This window comes from Hylaeus volcanicus, chromosome 3 (genome assembly GCF_026283585.1).
Source record: "Hylaeus volcanicus isolate JK05 chromosome 3, UHH_iyHylVolc1.0_haploid, whole genome shotgun sequence".
In the NCBI taxonomy this organism is placed as follows: Eukaryota; Metazoa; Arthropoda; class Insecta; order Hymenoptera; family Colletidae; genus Hylaeus; species Hylaeus volcanicus.
This window is the reverse complement of record NC_071978.1, coordinates 12,990,983-13,012,307: the sequence shown is the minus strand read 5'-3', so window position 1 is coordinate 13,012,307 and position 21,325 is coordinate 12,990,983. Positions and strand designations below refer to the sequence as shown.

Genomic DNA, 21,325 nt, shown 5'->3' with positions numbered 1-21,325 from the left:
CAACACGCGACCCGCCGAGTGATTTTGAATTTCTATTGAAACTTTTGTTTCTCGTTGTATACGGGTGATTCCATTCTAACAGTGATTATTAATGTCCTGTACTATTTACTCTCACTGGATATACATTAACATTGTATTTATAAAATTTGTGTATTAATACGATTCTCATAAACGTATTTCATTACTTTTTCTGTGTAATATAACTTGCAGTCCAGAGAAAACTGACAATATATCACTTAAATGTCAGTACCGTGTTATGCCCATTTCTAGAATTTATCTATAAATTCATTATTTTCTTTGTCGCAATAAACGATTCAAACCAATAAACCCACAAAACTTAATGTATATAATCAAACTTGAAAAAAGTGACAAATTTTTTTTCAATATATTAATTCAATATTGAATTCTGGCTTAATAACATTTGTCCTTAGATTTATTTTTTGTACATATATGTACAAAAAAAATATTAAATAAATGAAAATTTGTATGTGTCATTGGTGTAATGCGCAAGTGCGATTACGAACTCCGGTTCTATATCTGATATCTACGAACGTCAAATGTTACTGAATGAATCGATTTCAATAGGCAACCATCAGTAACGTTCATTTGTAATTTGAATACAGTTATGTAATAAATGAATAAAGAAACAATCCACACATTTTTGCTTTTGGTAATAGAGGAGAGTGGAACAACGACGTCGAGCGATATTTTGTATATGTATTGTATTTTTTAACCTATATGTTTACCTAAAGTGCGGGCCGCTGTAACGTTACGCGTCATCGAAGTGATCCATGAATCTATTTGAGTTGGCCAGGCTTGTGATAGACTGACGACCACCCACTGTCCTACCAATTCTCTAAACAATTACTTCTGGAACCCTCGTCCACTACAAAACTGATACACGTTAATTGGGTGAGTTGTGTTGACCACGAACTTGCAATGTTTACAAGTGTTTATTACAACTTTCCCATCGCGAGCACAGCGGTATTAAATGCACACGAGCGCGGTTCTACGTGTTCCCTGGGAATCGAGTTCCAACTTCGCTAGCAGTCTCGGTTTCCATGTTCTCATTTGCGACCTGTCGTGGCGAAAATTCGCGAACACGAAAACGAACCGTAGTAAAGTATTTTTGCCGCGGGCGTGCCACACCGATGACCGTTCAAATTTGCAAACCGTTGATTCAGAAGACGAATGGAGAAGCAGGGGAAAAATGATACCCCCTCGGCGGTCGTACGCGCGAGCTAGCGACTCTCCTATCTAGCAACACCTCGTAAATCCGAGCGTGTTTTACCTTAAGGCGAGATTAATACCCACCTAGCATCGTATTTGCATTTAAACGCAGAGTTAATGCGCATCAAGTGAATTGCGGAGTATTTTGTCTCGGACATCGCGTGCCCGTATAAATTTCGTCGAATGGCCTCCCAACTTGCTCGCGTTCCCCTCGCTATCAACGAAATCATTCCGCGCTCTGGACGCCTGGCTAGATCGATAGTAAAATTTTATTGCGCGTCTTGTAAATAGAAAGGCGTCTCGAGTTCCAACATTTTGGTCGGAGGTGAGACACGGGTTGTTGTACATTCGAGACGACTTCTGGATGGATGGTGAAATTTTCTGTCTGGTTTTCAGGTTGGTTAGGGTACCGGAGTACGCTTGCGAGTCGAGGACTCTCTCTCTCTCTCTCTCTCTCTCTGGTCCGGCGTGCGCAAAATAATTCATTCAAAATGTATGGTTAAAGTTTCGAAGTGGATATTACCACGAGTTTCGGAGATATAGAAAATTATGGAAATTAGTTCGGATAGGGTAACGATACACGCCAGACAGTTTTCGCAGCGATGTATGTCGTATCGAGCAGATCGTATGCTCCAATTTACGACAGTTAATAAAGAAGCTAATTATGTATGTGCTCGCGGGATTACGGTAAAAATGAAAGCATCGCAATCTATAGATTGCGAAATGTACAAAGACTGAAAATTTGCATTTAATTATTATCGAAACCAGAAAATCTTACGCCAAGCATAGACCTTCAACTTGCCACGGAGTCAACCGATCTTCACCCCTAAAAGTCTCTTTCGAATCTTGCCAAGAAATTATCAAAAAATTCCCCCAAGCTCAATGGAATTTAATTATTATTAAAATTCCAGAAAATCTTGCGCCAATCATCATCCCAAAAATCTTCGTCGAATCTTGCCAAAAAATGACGAAAAAATTCTCCTAAGCTCAATGGAGCTGGAGAACCATAGTTCTCGAGGTGTTGGCGCGATCGTCGATAGAAATGCACGAAAACGAACGCTGATCGAAGCCTCGTTCCGACCTCGGGGCTATTTTAAAAGTACATCAGTACAGGCTTTCGATCTCTCGAATCAGCGCGAGCTTGCAAGAAAACGAGGGAGGTTGCAGCGATTTATCAAAAGGAGCGTGGCTCGATTCGAGTCGACTAGCCACTTTTAAGACGCGTATCGGGGGCAAGCGACGAGAAATCTTTCACCTTGAGCGAGACCCTCCTCGTTGCTCTTGGGTAGAAAAAACCCGAAGCAATCATTCCCCAGCGTTTAGTCGAACGAAGCTGTTTCATCCGCGCGACAAAAGCGCGATTATCTGGCCCCGGGACGCTCGATTCAATTCGCAAATTGCGCCCCGTTACGCTCAGACGGTCTCACGTTTGTTCTTTATAACTGTCTTGGAGTTTGAGTCGCTATACAAACTGCCAAGTCGATCCAGAACTCGATTCGCCGTGAACTATGACTTGAACTGCGCGAGCACGAGTTGCTGTTTGCTATTTTAGGACGATTGGTATTGGTAGGGGGATGCCAGAGGATTTTATGGGCACTTGTATTCTTGTGATCATCGGGGAAAAAGGTATATACGAGTAAACGCACTTGTTTGCGATTTTTTTTTAACATGAACGAGTGGGAATATTTTGTGTAACTTTTCTAAAGTATTATCTTGATACGGGAAAAATTTAAGAAGGTTGTATTTGGTCGTTCAGTTTGAAAAAAATTCGCTAGAAGTGCGTGCGAATCTTAAGACAAGAGAAGACACGTGCCTAATTTTAATCGGCACGCCAACGCGTAAAAGGGCCGAAGAAAAAGTAGTAAAGGGGAAAAAAAACAGAGCAGATGTGATCATTAGAGCATCTGTAAAAACAGAGTCAGGGGCTATATAGAGATTATTCGAGACTGGAAGTGACAGAAAAAATACAAACGCCAGAAGACAGTTGAAGGAAGTAAAAAAGGGGAAGTATACAAAGAAACTGGAGCAATAAAATTTAAAAATTCAGAATGTGGACAATACCCCTTTGAAAATCGAAGACAAGACTACAACTATTGGGGCATAGTAAATAAAATAATCTTTGGTCCACATCCAGTACCTTATGAAAAATTACCTTTCTCTTCGAACAATAGAAAAATATATAACTTTAAGAGGGAGATAGATTAAAATAAAGAGTTTCAATGATGTTTAAGAGAATTATAGAAATTCCATACAAATATTCAGATTGAATGGACTCGATTTGATAAACACCATAATTGTGCTCAACTGTTGAGGAGTTATTTAAAGGATGAATAAAAAGTATTGGAAGAAGGATGAATTACTCAAAGATGAATCAAGCTGATCTCGAAAGTCGAATATGGAGTGTAGCAAGAACTAAAGTGGATTAGGAGTTCATTCTCCTTTTCCGTTAATTTCTGGGTTCATGGAAAGCAGATGGATCGCTACGCAACGGGTGAAAATTTATGCGGGTGATAACTCAACGTCTTCCCTCGCCGCACAATGATAATAACGATGGGAATGATTTACTCGAATTATCCGTGGCTTCGAAGAGCGCACGTGTTTCAGAATTAATGCTTCAAGACGGCCAAAACTATGTCTATCTTCGACATGTCTAGATCGAACATCTACGAGACTCTGAAACTATCATATGCGATATCGAATACCACGAATAAATTTCGAATATTCAAAATTTAATCACAAAATATTCTAGCATTGAATTATTCAAATAATAATATTCGAACGGTAATATTCAAATAATAATATCCAAATAAAGAATATTCGAATATTCGAAATTTATTCGTGATATTCGAATAACTACAAAATATTTAAGTGTTATATTATTCGATCAATAATATTCAAATAATGATATTCCAACAGAAATACTCGAATGGTAATATTCGAACGAAAGAATATTCACTATTCGAAATTTATTCATAGCATGCTGATACCTGTGAACTATTTGAACCTCGAATTATTCGAATCATAGCCTTAGTTAAGAAGAACTGCTCTATACCGAACCGATCCTACCGGGAGTTATTATTGAAATGTTCGAGCGATTCCGGTGGTCGTCTCGCACCCGTCCGACTTTGATTAAATAAATATTTATTCCGAGCAGCAAAGGTTCCTGAACCTTTCGCTGGTCCAGGGACCACGTGTTATTTTCGCTCGCTTCACGTGAACCTGAATGGAAAAGTTCCTCCCGCGCGACGTGTAAAAAAAGAATTTGTCACAGCCTCCGCGGACGAGTTTGTGCACCTCAACCGACGAGAACTTGCTAAAAGTAGCATCGTCTCGCGGAAAATCGAAGACAAATTTGACAATGAACTTAGTATTAGGTGGACTGGCAAGTAATGTCGTTTTTGCCATATTAAGTACTTGTTTATCATTTATCAGCTCATTGATTTTTCTGGCATTGAAAATTGGCACACTAGATGGCAAAACGCTGCTGATAATGAGGGCGATTATACGACGAATTAAATATAGAAAATTGGAAATTTGTTTGAATTTAATGTAAAAGAAACGACATTACTTTTCGGTCTACCTAATATTTATTCGAGCACGGGCGGACAAAAATGAAGAAATGAAGATTTTTGTAGAATGAAGCTGTAACGCATCTACAGAAATTAAAGTAAATTTCGTTCCTAATTGAATTAATTTGTAACGAGAGAACTCGTCTGAATAATCGATCCTAGAGCATAGGTGAATTTTCAAAAATAAAATACGATAGGAATATACAGAGTGATCGTAGAAATGTCATCCCCTTAAAAATATCACTACTTGTCTCTAAAGTCTCTGCTATTAAACCTTCAATTTAGATTGAAAAAAGCACTATTTAATTCGAGAAAACAATTCGGTACACCGCATCAGAAAAGGAATCACGCATTCGATGATCAGTATTTTCAAGAAATGCTATTTCTATTATCGCCGCAGTATTCATAAAGGAGACTGTTCCATCATAGCGAATGCGGTGGGAATCCAATGTGCAGCGTAGATCACCGCGAAACATAACGCGATTATTGTTAATCGGAAGTACCAATCGCGAGCGGTGTTCGTCGGGCATTCATCAGTCGAATTTACGTTTCGCTCGTTTCTCCGTTCAAAGCGAGTTCGTTGCCAGATCTAAAACCGTCGTACCGACAATGACGTAGAATCTGAGTAAATCGCACCCGTTGTCCCTCATTTCGCATTAACGCCGCTCGACTAATCTTTCTTATTCCGGGTTGCAGCGCGTCGCTTTGTCGCGTCGATTTAATTTCGTATACGAACGTTCCCTTTGTTGGAGCTAGACATAGTCATTTAAATCTGTTTCAGGTTTTCATTTTCGATCAATAAAGAAACGACGAATAATCGCGTTCGTCGACTACCTTGTCATTTTCGGTACAGGGTTGAAATTATTGTTAATCAAAATTTGTGCAATTTCTCCGAGAGTGTATCGAGCAGCTCAGAAAATTTCAGGTTGATAGGTCGCGTACTTTTCTCGTGAGAAAATCCCAAATATCACCCCGGAGACACGAGGCTCGTCGACTAATTACTCGAGTAAAAATTTAATCTCTCGAAATGATAAGCTCGCTTCATCGGCGATTGAATTAATCGACACTGGCGTTAATTTTCAAATTAAAATTGAAATACCGGTGAAGTTAATCGAATTCATAAAAGGTGGTGTGGGTTTGAGCAGGAAGTAAACTTCAGTTCGAGTCTGGTTAAGCTTTCAACTACCAGTGATGATTCCGAGACGCTCGTAAATCTTTCCGACCATACGTCAGAAATCTCGAAGCATTGTTTAAATAATAACAAAATTTACAGTAATCTAACCAACATAGCTGTCTCGATAAATCTCTTATCGCGGAAGATTGAGATCTACCGCGTAGCACCGCGGGAAGCTAAATTAACAATGTACGAATTAAGTAATTTCTAAAACCCTATCTGCACCTAATACGAATACAGTTGACGCACCAAATAAACTTGGTGAATCCAAGTGAAATTCGCGTTTAAAATAAGCAGGTTTATCCTTGACGAATGTCAGAATGAACCGGATATTTGGTTATTTGTTTACAAATCAGTAGAAGGTTAGAATAATGGTAGAAGCACTTCGTCTTCAAATGTATGGAAAAGTTTCAGTCGTCTGTACGCAATATGTTTGTATACAAACAAAAGAGAAGAGCAGAGATGGGTAAATTCAATTTTAGATACAAAGCTTGATAATAGATAAACAATTTTTAATTGAACAAGTTTATGACTGCTAAAAATAAGGATGTCGTCTTTTTTTTCGTTACAATTCAACCCATCTCTGATCGAGTGATTATTCAATGAACCAATTGTGTATTGTTACTAGTGTTTCTTGGGAATCAATGGTGATGCTAACAAAATATTATTCTTTTATTATCGTAAGACACGCATCGCATAATTTGTTACAATTAATACCTCGAACACAAAGCCTCACACGAATTTCATAATATTTTGGCACATAGGACAGAATGTAGTGAACCTACATGCAATATCAATTTTTCTACATCTTGAGAATTGAAATAATTGGCGAAAGCTGTCAGTAAGTAAATATATCGAACAAATATCAAATTGCAAGATTTAAGTTCAAAGGTGCCTCGATAATTTACGCAATTGTATAATATTCCCATACTGAAATTTTGCCAGTTATAACAAATCTTTCCCTGGGATACAATTTTTTAAATATTTAAATCCCGTGAGGCCTCCGATATCAATACCTACTCCGCTACACAACCGGCGAGGAAAATTTATGCGTGCTTTAAATAGATGTCTTAGGGATATATCAGTTTAAAGTTCCGAGCCCACTTTATTTTCCTCGTCCAAACCTGCACTCTTCGCTTTAAACAAAAAGTTAATTCTTTAGACTGTTCGAGGCGCAACCAAACATTAACACAAGTGTCTTTTTCACTCAGCTATGAACTCCAATTTACCCCTGAAAAATTGTTTACCTCCAACCACCCCTCGAAATTGTAGACACCTGTAGCCCAACCCCCTGCATATCGCATAAAAAGACCAAACCCCCACCTATCCTCGTACTAAAAAAAATCTCAATGTCACCATCGGCCCCCGAGAGACCAGCCCCGTAACAATTCACACGCATCGCCCTGTACAAGAGTCGCCACTTACTTCTTGGATCTTATAGCTGGTCCTAATGGTCTTGCGTTTGGTGGTGGTAACCTCGTAGGTCTCCTCGACGGTGGGCGCCTCATCGTCCTCGTTGTTGTTGTTTACAATCCCTTCGCTGGCCGAAGTGGCGTCGCCGAGGACGTCCGCGGCATCCATCCTCGAGTTCTCCGTGTCAGCTTCCAGCGTGAACGAACGAACACCCAAGGAAACGTTCGAGTAATCACAGCGATTGGTCTCGACGGTACCTAATCGTATCTCGAAACGGTGGATTCACGAGTCACGAGGCGCTGGCTTGGGACCGACACGAAGTGCGTGGATTCGCGGGGCGAGTAAGGCCCCCTTTGGCAAGAAACGGATGAAAATTGGCCCCTGCAGCGGCCTCGCGAAAAACTCAGGTTGGAGCAACTGCAGAAACTATTCCGGGATTGGCGAAGTTCTGCACGAAGCCGAGAGACTGGCCGTACTAAAGCACCGCGGTTCGAGAAACCCGCCGCGAACGTGTTCCCGCGCGCCTTTCAACGGGCGAAAATAGATTCTCAAGTTTTCCCAATGGAACTCCACGCGCTCGTGCTCGGCCAGTGTCGATTTCGTCGGTCGCCGACGCGATAAATTTGCCCGGAACCCCCTGCTGTCGATCGAAGACACCGCCTCGGCCCGTTTACACTCTCGGTTATCGTTTAAAATCGTGTTACTCCGGCAGCTACGTTCGCAGTCGTGATGTAAGAAAAGCTGGCAACGCTGCACACACCCTTCCCGGTATTTTAATGGTTTTGCTGAAAGCGATTTTGCGAATGAAACAAAAAATTAGAAATTTAAATAGTATTGGAGGATGATGTGTTGTTAACGTACCGCGTCTTGTGGTTTTTGGATATATTGCGAGATATGGGGTGAGATGAAGGACGTAGATATATAGATGCGTGCGATCGTGTGCGGAGAATTTGAGGAAAGTTGGATAGCATCAATTTTCTGGGTGTAGAAATCACTGCGTTAATTAGTCTAGTATCATCTTCAGCCCGCCACAGCGATGCTAATACTTGAATTTATCGAGGGTAGGAAAACGTTGACGCAAGGGATGCCGTGGTTTGCAGAGTTGCATCGGAGTAGGCTTTTCGGAGGAGGGATGACTACAGGAATGATCCAGGCTTCTAAAAAAGAAATAAAATTCAAAAGCGAAAGTAAATACGTCGTTAAAAATTTGTACTATAAAAGGAAAAAATTGGTTAGATTCTAGAGAATTAATAATTGGAAAATTTTGAAACATTTAACGTTGTCAGCTTTGTTGCAGAAATCCGAGGGGATCAAAGTTTTACCCTCGGAAGCAATACGTCCCCTCTGTTAGAACAGGGGAAGTAATGCGGCGTGACGAAGCCGCACGACTACCGGGAAACGTATCGATCATAAAGGAGGGGAGAGGTCGATTTTTACGTGTCGTGGTTTATGTAACACAGTTACATCCTTCTTACATGATTTACGAAAAGTATTTAACGTCGCCAGTGCCGGAGTAAGATCGTTTAGATCCTTGGACTACGAAAAATAATTTTTATGGGAAAAAATAAAAAAGAAAAACATTTTCTTAAAAAAAGGAATGATGTAAGTGCAACACCTTAATCGAGCCTTAAATATCTAGCAACGATTGGGTCTCTGAATGATTTATTTTGAAATCCATCGAAATTGCTAGCGACGATGCGATACCTCGAATTTGCATTATTTTCATTTTCACGCGGTAACCTCATGACGCGATAACCCATGTTCCACGATAAATAATCCATTTTGCGATAAAATTAAATTGTTTACGCGTCGGGAAATTTCAAGTGGATCGAATGGCACCGTTCAGACAAATTTCTGGTACGCACCGCCATCTGGTTGAAAGTTGGTGTACTTCAGTCGTAAAAATACACTGCTTATGTTTTCAATTATTTTATATTTTTTCGATCACGATCACGTTCGATCGATGGAAGTTCTTTTTAACACAACTATCCGTTCGAGATATTTGTCACTATAAATATATTTTTAAAAATCACAGCGAAGTTAATAAGGCATTTTTAAATGCAAACACGTACGTCCGTGGTACGATACATTTTGCTGCGCTTCTTAGACTTAACGTTTCAAATAAGCGTAACCTGCCAACAATTTTATTGTAACACGAAGTTTTTAAATAAACAAGGCATGCCAACAATTTTTCATTAACATTGGAATCACCAATTAATCGTTCTGTATAAATGCATCGAAAAGCTTCACTCGTTGCTCGAATCGATCGTCACTTTATGAGTTCTCATAGGTTTTCAACCGTACCAAATCTTGGGGTCTAAAGACACCGACTTCCGTGATGATGCCCTTGATGAGACTAGCTGGAGTTACGTCGAACGCTGGATTCCAACACTGTATTCCAGCTGCCGCGATTCGTTGGTTATTTATATGGGTCATTTCCCTTTCTGGCCTTTCCTCGATGATGATGTGGTCGCCGCTAGGGATGCTGAAGTCAATGGAGGTTCGCGGTGCCGCCACGTAGAAAGGAACGTTGTGGTATTTGGCAACTATGGCTATCTGAAAATATTACGATGAAAGTATTAGAAACGGAGTGAATAAATTGCATGTAAAAAAAAGCATAATCGTTACGTTCTTACCTGGTAAGTTCCAATTTTATTAGCCGTGTCGCCATTGGCAGCTACTCTATCGGCACCGACGACGACCGCGGAAATATTTCTCGACTTCATCAGCGCTGCTACCATGTCATCGCAGATCAGAGTAGCAGGAATTTTTTCGTACACTAATTCGTAAGCGGTTAGTCGCGCTCCTTGATTGTACGGTCTCGTTTCTGTGCAATATGCGTGTTCTGTAACAGTAGTTAGTACTGTATAATTTTATCTTAAATCTTGCGAAGTTTAAGAACTAATGACATGCAAACGTTACCAAGACTATTTTTCTTATGAAGGGATCTAATAACACCTAAAGCTGTGCCATAACCTGCTGTCGCAAGGCTGCCAGTGTTACAATGCGTCAGAATCCTAACATTATTGTCTCCAGACGCGTTCTTCAAGATCTCTTCGGCTCCGTAATTTCCAATGGCTCTGTTATCAGCTATGTCCTTCTCCAACATATATTCTATAGCGTCGAGAAACCTGCAGGCATTATCGTTAACGGGATTAATATTGGAAATGAATCCATCCGCTCGCGTCGCGTTAGGTTTTTATACCTCTCCTTCATTTCTGCTACATTAACGGTCTGATCCTTACTAAGTTTATTGGCCAACTGAATTAATTCGTCGGCTGCGATTTTCATGTTAACAGCAGTCGGACGAGCGGACACCAAGTAATTTAATTTACCTTCGACGTCTTGTCGAAGACTCTTTTTGTCACTGTACTCTTCGTTCTTCAGTTCTGTTGCTAAACTGAGGCATCCTACGATGGCTATAGCTGGTGCGCCTCGGACCTGAAATCATACACAAGATGGGGTTACACGGAATGCCTGTAACCATAAGCATCGAGCTATTCTATGGTAGTTGACGTGCAATTTAAGTCAATTAACTGTTTCAGTTAAAATGCTGTTTGCATGAATCACTTTAAATTGTCTCAAGTTCCTTGGATGCAATTTAACTCCAACATTTTGCTTCTTAGACAATCATTTATTGACCCGGCGCAATGCAAATCTTTCAGTTACATGGATGCAGTTATGGAGACACAAGCAAGCAGTATTCAACCCATTGACTGCAGGACTCGCACACACGAGTATTCTAAGAGCTACTAGGGTGGCTAATCACGCATGGCTTGTCTCTACTTTTAAGTGGTAGAACATTCAATGCCATGCTTGAAGTCTACTCTTTTGTCTATTGCACTGAGACATAGAGACAAATGAAATTATCCTAGATTCTATGCCATTGTTTTCTCTATTACGAAGGCTATGAATGTACATAGGAAACAGGGTAAAGCTAATAAATTTGCAAAACTCCTCCTTGGGAATGTAAAATGAATACATGAGAGAGTCGAGCATTAATCAGTCAGTGGGTTAATTTTGATACATTTTTGGAGTAAGTACTATCGAACGTAAACAGAATACTAAGTTGTACGTTTGTAAAACGTACCTGCATCTTGTTGATGACCTTCCATCCATCCTCCACGCCTTTGACGGGCACGTATCGCGAAATAGCCGGCAACAATATCTGATCGAGGATTTCCAACTTGCCATTTTCCCATTTGATCGCCTGTAGCGTCATCTCGGCCCCTCAGGTGTGGACGCGTGTTGTATATGGCACTCGTCGGAGATATACACGCGTATACGAGGACGCGGCTAATAGAACCGCCGCTTGGTAGTTACTGAATGAAACCAGAGCCCGTTCATTTGAAGCTCACGTGCACTTCGGACGGCCGTGACTCGAAACCTATCGTAACGCCGTATCGTGGTCGTATCACGTGACACGCGTGTAGCTGCGTGTTATGTATGAATTAGCCGACACCCAGCGCCATCTGTGCGCGCACATTAGAAGCTGGTGTTTCCTCCAAGAGGAGCGCGAGTTATTCAAATAATTCCATAGCAAGGTGTCGCGACAAAAATGTTATCAGAGCTTGGAATTTTAAATAAAATTCGAGGAATTTCGAGTAATGAGAGGACGAAGTCCAGGTAAAAATTAGGCGCAGGTTCTGTTCGTTTTATTGGAGGAATTTTCATTCGTGATAATTGGGGGTATTACGTTTCGAGTCTAGTTAGATGATTTTGTAATTGTGTTGAATTAGGAGAGGAAAGATAGGACGATGGGCTTTACGGTCGAACAGGATATGGTTTATTCATTTACAAAGAAAACATAGGTATTTCGAATGTGTAAGTGGACTTCATTCTCGTTTTGTCAACGAATAAATGATTACTCGACTATAAGGATTACTGTTCTATTTGAAGAGTGTACTAATCGCTGAAAATATATTTAAAAATTTTAGAAAAATTGGAAGGAAATAATTTCAAGTAATGTAATTCATATTGGATTGGAATTCTAGCAATTACTGTCGAGTTCGATAGGTGTTAAAAGCGCAAATAAATCAAGGCCCCGATAGACGTTAATTGAACGCAAATGATAATTAACGATAAAGAGCACAAAATACAGATAATGATTACTGGAAGTCGCGAAAAAACAATTTACCGCTAGTACTCGCCGTAGACTTTCTAATTTTAAACATCGAAGTGAGTCGAGAGCGAGGATATAAATAAATCTCGACTCTAAAAACTGACACGATATACACGCCAACTAATAATAATCGATGGAGCGTGCGAAGTATCAATAACAATGATTGAATGCCCTAAGAACGGCTTGCAGCCGAACCACGTCGTTTACTCCACGATTTTACATTTCTAGGATGAGATATATCACGGCAAGATAAATTTCGGTTCTAAAAACGACAGACATAGGAGCACGGTAACTAATAATAACCGACGAGGCGTGCAGAGTATCAATAATAATTATCGAGAGCCGCAGGAACGGCTTTCAAGTACGCCAGATCACTTTATATTTTACATTTTCAGAAGGAGGCGTAGTAAAATAAATTTCAGGTTTAAATGTTTGCAAAGTATTTTCAATTTGATGGAAATATTACAAACTTAGAAGGAAAGGCAAATTTCTTTTCACTGTATCGTTTGCTAAGCACACGATGAAAGATAGCTTCAATTCATTCGTAACACAGCTAATTTAATAAAGATTCCAACGAGGTCTAAACGAAGGATCTTCCTCTAGGTGTTATTCTTTTGATAAGCATTCAGCCACGAACGCAGTGCACGGGAGACGTTATCAAAGACACAATTAATTATTACAAGTCGCGGGTGCAGTCCACGGTACCTGCGTTACAAAGCCAGTATAATGTGTGAACTTAGATCAACCGCAAAGGAATCGCTCGGTGTTTCCGATGCAATTCGTTGCTTTGATCCTTTATATGATTCGCGGTGCCTACGTATCCCCGCGACCAAATACCAGCGGCATATTCCAAGTGCAAACTATCCCATTTACTTGCCGCGGGTTTTTAGAAAAAACCTTTGCATTTCAAAATAGACTGCACTTTTCAGATGGCCTCACCTGTACAGCCGCGGAAAACACATTACGCGTTCGAAAGATGTAATTTCGCTCGGCGAATTTCGACCCGTTTTCGCGAGCTTTTTTTCACCTTTCCTCGAGTGTACTTGAGATCGTTCAATCGCGAGAGGGGAACAAACGTGTCGTCGAGCAGTATCAAAATTTCACGAAATATCGCCGCGCTGCGCGACTATTTCTGCGTGAAAGGCGAGTCGAAGTCGAAGGGAAATGAAAAATAAACGTGTCAGGTGGTACCTTTCTTTCGTGATATCGCACTTATCGAGAGGAAGTGAAAATAAAGGGTTCTGCGAAGGAGGATTATTGCTATAATATCGATACGTCGAGGGCTGAATATGAAAAGTAATTATTTACAGACAAGAGGATTCTTTCTTCTCCGATACTGCGCTTATTGAAAGGGAGCGAGAATAAAGGGTTTTCCAAAAGGGGGATTGTGATTATTTTTATGCATTTATGGCAAATGAAAGAAATGCAACGCTATACAAAATATCAATGATAACAGCCGATAAGCAGGGATTCGAACCCTAACCCGTACCGGGTTCCGGTACTTCGTATTATAGAATAACCCATCTAACCAGGTAACACAAGACATCTGTAACCCGAGTAACCCGGTTGTATGCGCGTTATAATAATACAGTAAAAACCATAGTTATTACCATGTTTCTAAACGGTAATCAATTTTATTTCAATATTGTCTATTTTCTACTCTACTGTCCATCCGCGAGAAGAAGGTCATGCAAGTACTTACATTTACTCGCGCGCGCGCGTGTGTGTGTGTGTTCGTTCATATTTCGTATATATTTATTCCATCTTTAACTTATGTCTGTTCGTTGTACATTTATTATGCCAAATAATTGTTGAAGTTTAACTCTTTGCGGCACAGGAATTCAGGTCATAAAATAGACCCATGTTGCACAGGAATTTTATTGCGTTTTAAATCAAACAAAATTCTTATATTTTTATTAATAAAGGTATCACATAATGTAACAAAATAAATATAATAACAAAATAATATAAAATAACATAAATATGTAACATAAAAAAAATGTTTTTTTTTGTATTACTCCCCAAGTTGCATGATGGGACGAATAAAATCCCACCATACTTTCATCATTTGCAAACAAATTTAATCTTTAGTTTTTATTATAAAACACTTCACTTGTTTATATAGAACTAATTTTTATATAAATTAACTTACCTCTACGATTCTTTCACATAAAACCAAGAAAGAAATATTATCGTAATAAACCTTCCGCTTACAACAATTGTTGAACCGGTATTAGTAACATTGGATGAATATATTACCAACTGCTTAACGTAAATAAGACGAAATATAAACCTATACACATGCAGCTATTGCAAAATTTCGAGGTGGGATTAAAAATGTCCCACAATGCATTACGGTCCATCAAAAAGGTGGGACACTTTTAATCCCACCGTGCCCCAAAGAGTTAAAAAGAAAGTACAAATACCGTTTCTAACAACACTCTAAAATTAATCGATCGTACATTCATTATATACTCATACTATTTAAACAATCTAGTTTCATTTGATTTGAATATTGCTGTAAGTTCACATATCTTTGACTTGTCTGGATGTCTAGGATGTCTTCTTCTACCAGTAACCCACTCCGAGCGGGTTAAACCGCTCTTCCTACAATTCAAGAACCGTTCCTTCGTGGTTAGTATGATTTACAGTAACCTTCCCTTCATTAACTGGGTTTGGGTTAGGGTTCAGCAGCGATTCGAATCCCTGTCGATAACTGCCTAAATGAGCAATATTTTGCGGACCATCCCTCATCATAATAACACACGTATAATTGTGCAGCGTTATCTTAATCGATGTATTATTATCGTGATTTACGTTATCATGATTTCTGTATTACGCATTAAATAATTCATTATGTATACACTGAACTTTCAAACAACTTCGCGAGAAGATTAATATTGAATTTTGATAAAATAAAATACGATAAGTAAGACGTTACACTTGTCATGCTTGATGATGGAAAAATTAGGATTCATTGGAATTCGTGAAATATCCGATCGCCAATATAAATTTGCTCGTATATTCGCGAAATTTCCAGTGGTCTTCTGAATTGTTGTTTACACGTATTGTGTTTTCTGAACTTTGGACCACTGTACAACGCCTGATAAGATACTGGGAAACGTAGCTATAGAATGGAGCAACCCAGCTTTCAGAGTATAAAAAAAGGAGGAAATACTGTAGATTACCTACTCGAAACGAAGGAAAAAGAGTTGGAGAATTCGCAACACTCGTGGACATTTAAATCAGTGTGGAAGTGAAATGTAAATTGTTTACGTGATAACAGTTCGATTTAAACTTGGGGGCAATCAGTGAAATAACTCTCCGATTTGGAAGGAAAATAATACAATTTTTTTTTATCGAAGCGATAAATAATTATGCAGCAATTGCAATAATTGTGTTAATTGCTCTGACACTGGAAACTTCAGTCGAAAACGTTATAGGAGATGTATCCAATATTCAGTCCAATTCGCAAAGGCTAAATAACGTTTTATCCTCAAAGAAGAATATTAAAAACCTTTCGCTTCGTTAATTGTGTTAGCGCTGTTCTCCTCGAGCAATACTTCATAGCAAGTTTCACGGAGTAACTTCCCTGAGTCAATATTTTCGTTCTTAGAACGAAGTACTACCTACCATTTCTCACGTTGCTAAAAAAAGCATAATAACTACTTGTAATTTCTTTACTTATTTTTTTCTTGCATTCAAGAACTGTTTCACTGAGTACTGAAATTCATAAAATACAATTCGCAGAAAGGAGCAAATTAAAAAGCATTTGTACTCAGGAGTACGGTACACAAGTAAAATTAAAAAGAAACATTCGAAAGATTCTGTACAGTGTCTAGTTTCGTTAAAGTGAAAAATATAATTTCTTAATAAAATAAACGAGTCCTCTGTCATGGGAAATTTGTTATTGTCAAATATTTTCATAATGATAATGTAATAGTTGAGTATTATTAAAATTGAAATGTTGCCAAGGGATCAAAGTCGAAACGTGTACACAAATTCATATTCACTTTAATTAAATATATCTATGTACATTATAGGTACAGCATAATACATTCACCATATGACGACTGTACAGCTTAGCAGCACTTTCAATACTGTTCACAAAAATACATCGCATATAAACGAGCAATCGGTTTATACGCAAGGTCGGCCCAGGACTTGCGACCAGACGGAGCGTCTCTAATTTCTCTCTTCTTCTTCCGGACCACGTGGCCTCGGAACGCAGGCTTATGTACAAAAAAGATTTCGGCTCGAGTCGCAGGTCGGGCCAAAAGAGGAAGGAACGTGCCACGAGAAAGTACGATTCTTGCCAGGGATCGATACTGTTAAGGGAATCACTGTTAAAAACTCTTTTACAAACTCACCAAGCAATAACAAAGAACGTAACAGTTGGTATCATTTGGAAACTAAATAAAAACATTAAAAGATCGTTTAGAACAGAATTTTTCTATACTAGGCTCCGTTTTGGAGCAAATCAGTATCGAGGATGCATACAGTGGGTTTAGAATGTATTCGTACACCGATCAATTTACAAAAAAAACCTTTGTGCGAAATTGTAGTTTCTTAACTTCTTTTTTGATAATCAATGATATTTTCAGAGCCGGCGTGACCTTTTGCGGGGCCAGGTTCAACAATTTTGCGGGGCCTGAATTCACATTCAAATCCTACACTTGAATTTTACAACGAGGAATTATTTATTTACAAATGCTATATATTTTTTATAAGATGAATATTAAACAATAATACTTTGATGATTTTTGTCACTCCTTTCAATTTAATCATCGCTACTAAAAAAATGTCTTGCATCTCAGCAAAAATTGCTTCCATTTGTTAATGGTATCATCAGTCTGTAAAAAGTTAATTAAAATCGGTACCTTTTAATTCAGTAATTTTCGTAGACCGCGGAGCCTTTTAAAACGCGGGGCCGGGTTCCGGCGAACGCGCTGAACCTGCCTTGCGGCGGCCCTGGATATTTTACATATTCTCGGAAATCTCTAAGATAGATATAGTCCAAACAACATTTACTAGTTAATATAATTTGTGAAATTAACAAAAAAAAAAATGCGAAAAGTGGGTAAAAGTATAGAAGCAATAAGTATTTGTACGATTCTTATGACGAACCATTTACAGTAGAGTTTGTAACGTAAACACATTAGTTTATTGCTCCGTACGAATTAGAAAACATCAAATTTCCAGTAAAGTACTTTAAAAAAAGACTCTAATAGAGGAATGGAAGAAGATCCCACTTCGAATATAACTAATAATTTAGTTAATTTAATGCTTAGAAAAGTTGCAATAATTATAAAATCAAAAGGAAATCCCACGAAAAAAGTATTATATACTTGTAAATTAATGTAAATTTCTTTTTTTGTAATGAAGTTTTAAAAATTAAACAGTTGTGCGAATATTTATTGGTTCAATATTTCTATCGATTAATTGTTTTTTTCTTGTTAATTTTGCAATTTACATAAATAGCTATTTTTTGTACTCTATCTATTCTAGAGATTTCCGGGAAATATGTAGAATGTCATTGTTTATAAAAAATAAGTTAATAAATTACAATTTTACATAGTTTTTTTGGAAATTGATCGGTGCACGAATACTTTCTACACCCACTGTAAGTATAGTTGGGATGACGAAAGAAGTGACATGGTTGGTGTCGGGAGAGTTCAATCCCCTCTTTACTGTTTATTCAAGAGAACTTATTTGATTTTCGTTTTTAATTTGTATCACTATGTATATTTAATATTCCAAGAGTAGTATCTGTTTGTGTCCATAAGTTTCGTCAATAATATAATTATAATCACGCGAAAAGAGAACTACAAATTCGAGGTATGTTACGAAGGGTCTTTACATGTTTAACAAGAGTTCGTTAATTTAAAAAAGGAAAACAGTAATGGGTCAAGAACTTAGTTAAGTACTTTACTCACGAACGAAACCTAGCAGCATTCGTGGCTATTTTCCTTTAAACAATGTTTCGTGCAAACAATTTTAATTCGTGTTTACAAAGACAAGATTAATAAAGAACTGTGAATAATATTAACATCAGCCTCGAGGAGTTGCAGAATCGATATAGGAAATGATTCAAAGCACTGACTCTATTAATTAGCACAATGCATTCTTCGAAACTGCTTGGAGGACCAGAATCGTTATTATTTCAGCATTTCGACCCCTGGTTCTTACGGAAGTACTATTAACAAACAACTGAAGGCCCGAGTGGGCTGCGGATTAACCTTAAGTACCATCAAGAAACACGAGATATTGACACTTTTGATACCGACGTTTATACAATTACATAGATTGTGTGCAAAGAATCAGGTCCTTAGCTGTCGCGACGGAAACGCGGTTCTGCAACCGCAGGGGTTGAAACCAGAGACGGGTGAGGTTTGATTCGAATGATGGACGACGAATAAACACGCAGTGATTCTGATTCAATTGCAACATTTATTCGATCGAGCAATTCAATCTTTATTTAATTCTCTGCTCAATTCAGATTTAAATTTTGATTCGAAGAGAAGTTATAATAGGATAATCAGTTAGATCATCAGTATAGGATTATTTTCTGCTATTAATTATACGAAATTTGTATCTAGATGGGAATTAGGCCCATCTCCGATCGAAACTAAGTAGAATCCAACTGAATCGGCCGTTGGAAGCGAGTCCACCTGTGGTTTCCACCAAACCGTATGGTGGGGATGGCTGCTCGGTGGCCTTGAGGGACCAACGCGTTTCGCGTCGACTTCAGCTCGGCCCAATCAATTAAGAAGTCTCGCGTTATCATGGACGACAACGACAAGTCACGAAATCTTATCTGCGTAACAGACAGAGCCGACTCACGCTCTCCGACCACGTTATCACAATTTTTATTCCAAACTCATTCACTCTATTTCTCTCGCTTGATCGCTCTCATCCTCACACGCCATTCGCCTTTTACTATGTATAGAAACGATTTTATTTTATTTTAATTTTTTTTTTTTTTGCGAAACAACTCAAGGAACATTTGGTATCGAGGGCAATAATTCGGTCGGGCGACGATGGGCTGGTGCGAGAAATCAAATTTCTTGCCGCGTTTGACCGCGTAGGAACGTTTTCTTTTTCTGTAGGCCGAAGCTGCTTCCGAGTCTGTCCTGCATAGCACACTCGAGACGATAAAGAATAATATATTCTACATATATATTTTCTCAACCGTGGAACGTTAAATTGATTCAATTTTTGGTTAAATAGTCTAACACAGGATGATGGGAAGTGTTTTAAAGCTTAGGAAAATATAGCAGCTGTCAGTACAAGTAAAAAAATGTATAATAGTTAAAAAAAAATCATGATTTCAATACTGTAAGTGACAGACTGCCTGCCTCCTGTTCGCCGTAGAAACAAAGTATTTTAAAATCTAAAAGAATATAAAAATTCTATACAAGTTTAAAAAAAAAAAAATCGTGGTTTTAATAATCTGTATTGTTTACTGTGTTTCACGCGTTTTCTTTCCATTTTCCACGAACAAAGATTTACACAACGCAGATATTTCTTTTTTTTTTCGTTTCCATTCGATCGTTTTACGTGGGCGCAAAAATATTTCGCGGATGCCAAAACGGAGAGCCATCGATGTCGCTGAAAACGTTTATAATGCGTTACAAATACTGGCTCGACGAATTTCTGAAACCATCCGTCACGTGCAAGGCGTGCCCGCGTTGATGGAAATCTAACGCGGGTCAAAAACGGAAATTTCGGGGGACACGTCGCCACACGATAAGCTTTTTCACTGGAAACTGAAATTTTTCGGGAAATCTACCGCGTTGTGTAGGACTGTTTGTAACGTTTGTTCGCGGAAAACGAAATTTCACTTGCTGGAAAGCGTTGAAAAATTGTAACATGGAATTACGGAAGAAACATTACATAATTTTATGAGTATTAATCTCTGTGGTATTGTGTGAATTGTGAATTGTAAAATAAATTCACTGGAAGAACTGATTGGATGTGACAGGTTTCATTGAAAATTAATGCTGCTATTATACTAGTTAATTGGAAAAGGGAAAATGAAAAAAAATAACTTAATTTGCAATGTCGTCTGAACAACATAAAACAATGATTATCAGAGGCTTGTAAAAAGGATCGATTCACTGAGTATTCGTGGTTATAGAAACAAAAAATTTCTTGAATATGTACAAATAAAATCTTTGTTTTTGTATTTACAGAGTGTCACTGTTACCATGGACGCTTTACATATCTCTTATTTTTATAAATACCAGAGCAAAGTATCCAAGAGAAAATCTCCTCGAAAATATAAATGAAATGTCTACATTTCACTATTGAATTATTTGAAACGAAATAACCCTTCGTCGAAGAGATTAAGCCCGTTTGAAATAATTACTTTCCATGGCGCCTAAGTGCATACCTCTCTCTGGTAGCAATGCAAACGGTGGTATTTATGACGATCGAGATAAAAGGTCCAGGCGAAAAGTTTTTCGTTTAAATCTGCGACTGAGAGCCACTGGCTCGTTGCACGTTTCCGTAAAATGAACCGAAGCGATGGCCCACGCGGGGATGCTAACCCAATAAATTTGCTCATTTGGCGGGTCAGAAGAACTTCATTTAATTCCGCGCCTCTAGTTTGGAACGTAAGAACGCCTTTGATGTAAAGCATCCGGGAGCCAGTAAATTGTAAGTTAATAAAATTCCACGGAACAATAGCGGCCATGCATCACACGCACTGCTGCAACACGAAACTTCTACCCACTTAACATTTTGATAGATTTAAGAGCTTTCTGAAAACTTTTATCCCCCTCCTCTCCCCTCCCCTCCCCTCCCTCACACCAT

At 38.6% G+C, this 21,325-nt stretch overlaps 2 protein-coding genes across 5 annotated transcripts in view; both read right to left on the bottom strand.

Moving 5' to 3' along the window:
- The window catches only part of LOC128874483 (tropomodulin), a 74,701-nt gene extending 66,871 nt beyond the window's left edge, over positions 1-7,830 (bottom strand). For all 3 annotated transcript variants that reach the window (XM_054119323.1, XM_054119324.1, XM_054119327.1), the window contains exon 1: positions 7,399-7,830. In XM_054119323.1, coding sequence (XP_053975298.1) covers positions 7,399-7,554 — 156 coding nt within the window. In that variant the 5' untranslated portion in view covers positions 7,555-7,830. The remainder of the gene's footprint in view (positions 1-7,398) is intronic.
- Positions 7,831-9,299: 1,469 nt separating this feature from the next.
- Positions 9,300-12,159, bottom strand: LOC128874484 (methylthioribose-1-phosphate isomerase). 2 transcript variants are annotated; one of them, XM_054119332.1, is made up of 5 exons: positions 11,477-12,159; positions 10,592-10,827; positions 10,363-10,517; positions 10,023-10,231; positions 9,300-9,942 (listed from the first exon to the last, which is right to left on the bottom strand). In XM_054119332.1, the coding sequence occupies exons 1-5, from the start codon at positions 11,606-11,608 to the stop codon at positions 9,661-9,663; spliced, it is 1,014 nt and encodes a 337-aa protein (XP_053975307.1). In that variant the 5' UTR covers positions 11,609-12,159; the 3' UTR covers positions 9,300-9,660. The 2 variants fall into 2 exon arrangements, with proteins under 2 accessions (XP_053975307.1, XP_053975306.1); XM_054119331.1 differs by having other exon boundaries at positions 10,309-10,517; positions 11,477-11,811.
- Between the last annotated feature and the right edge of the window lie 9,166 nt (positions 12,160-21,325).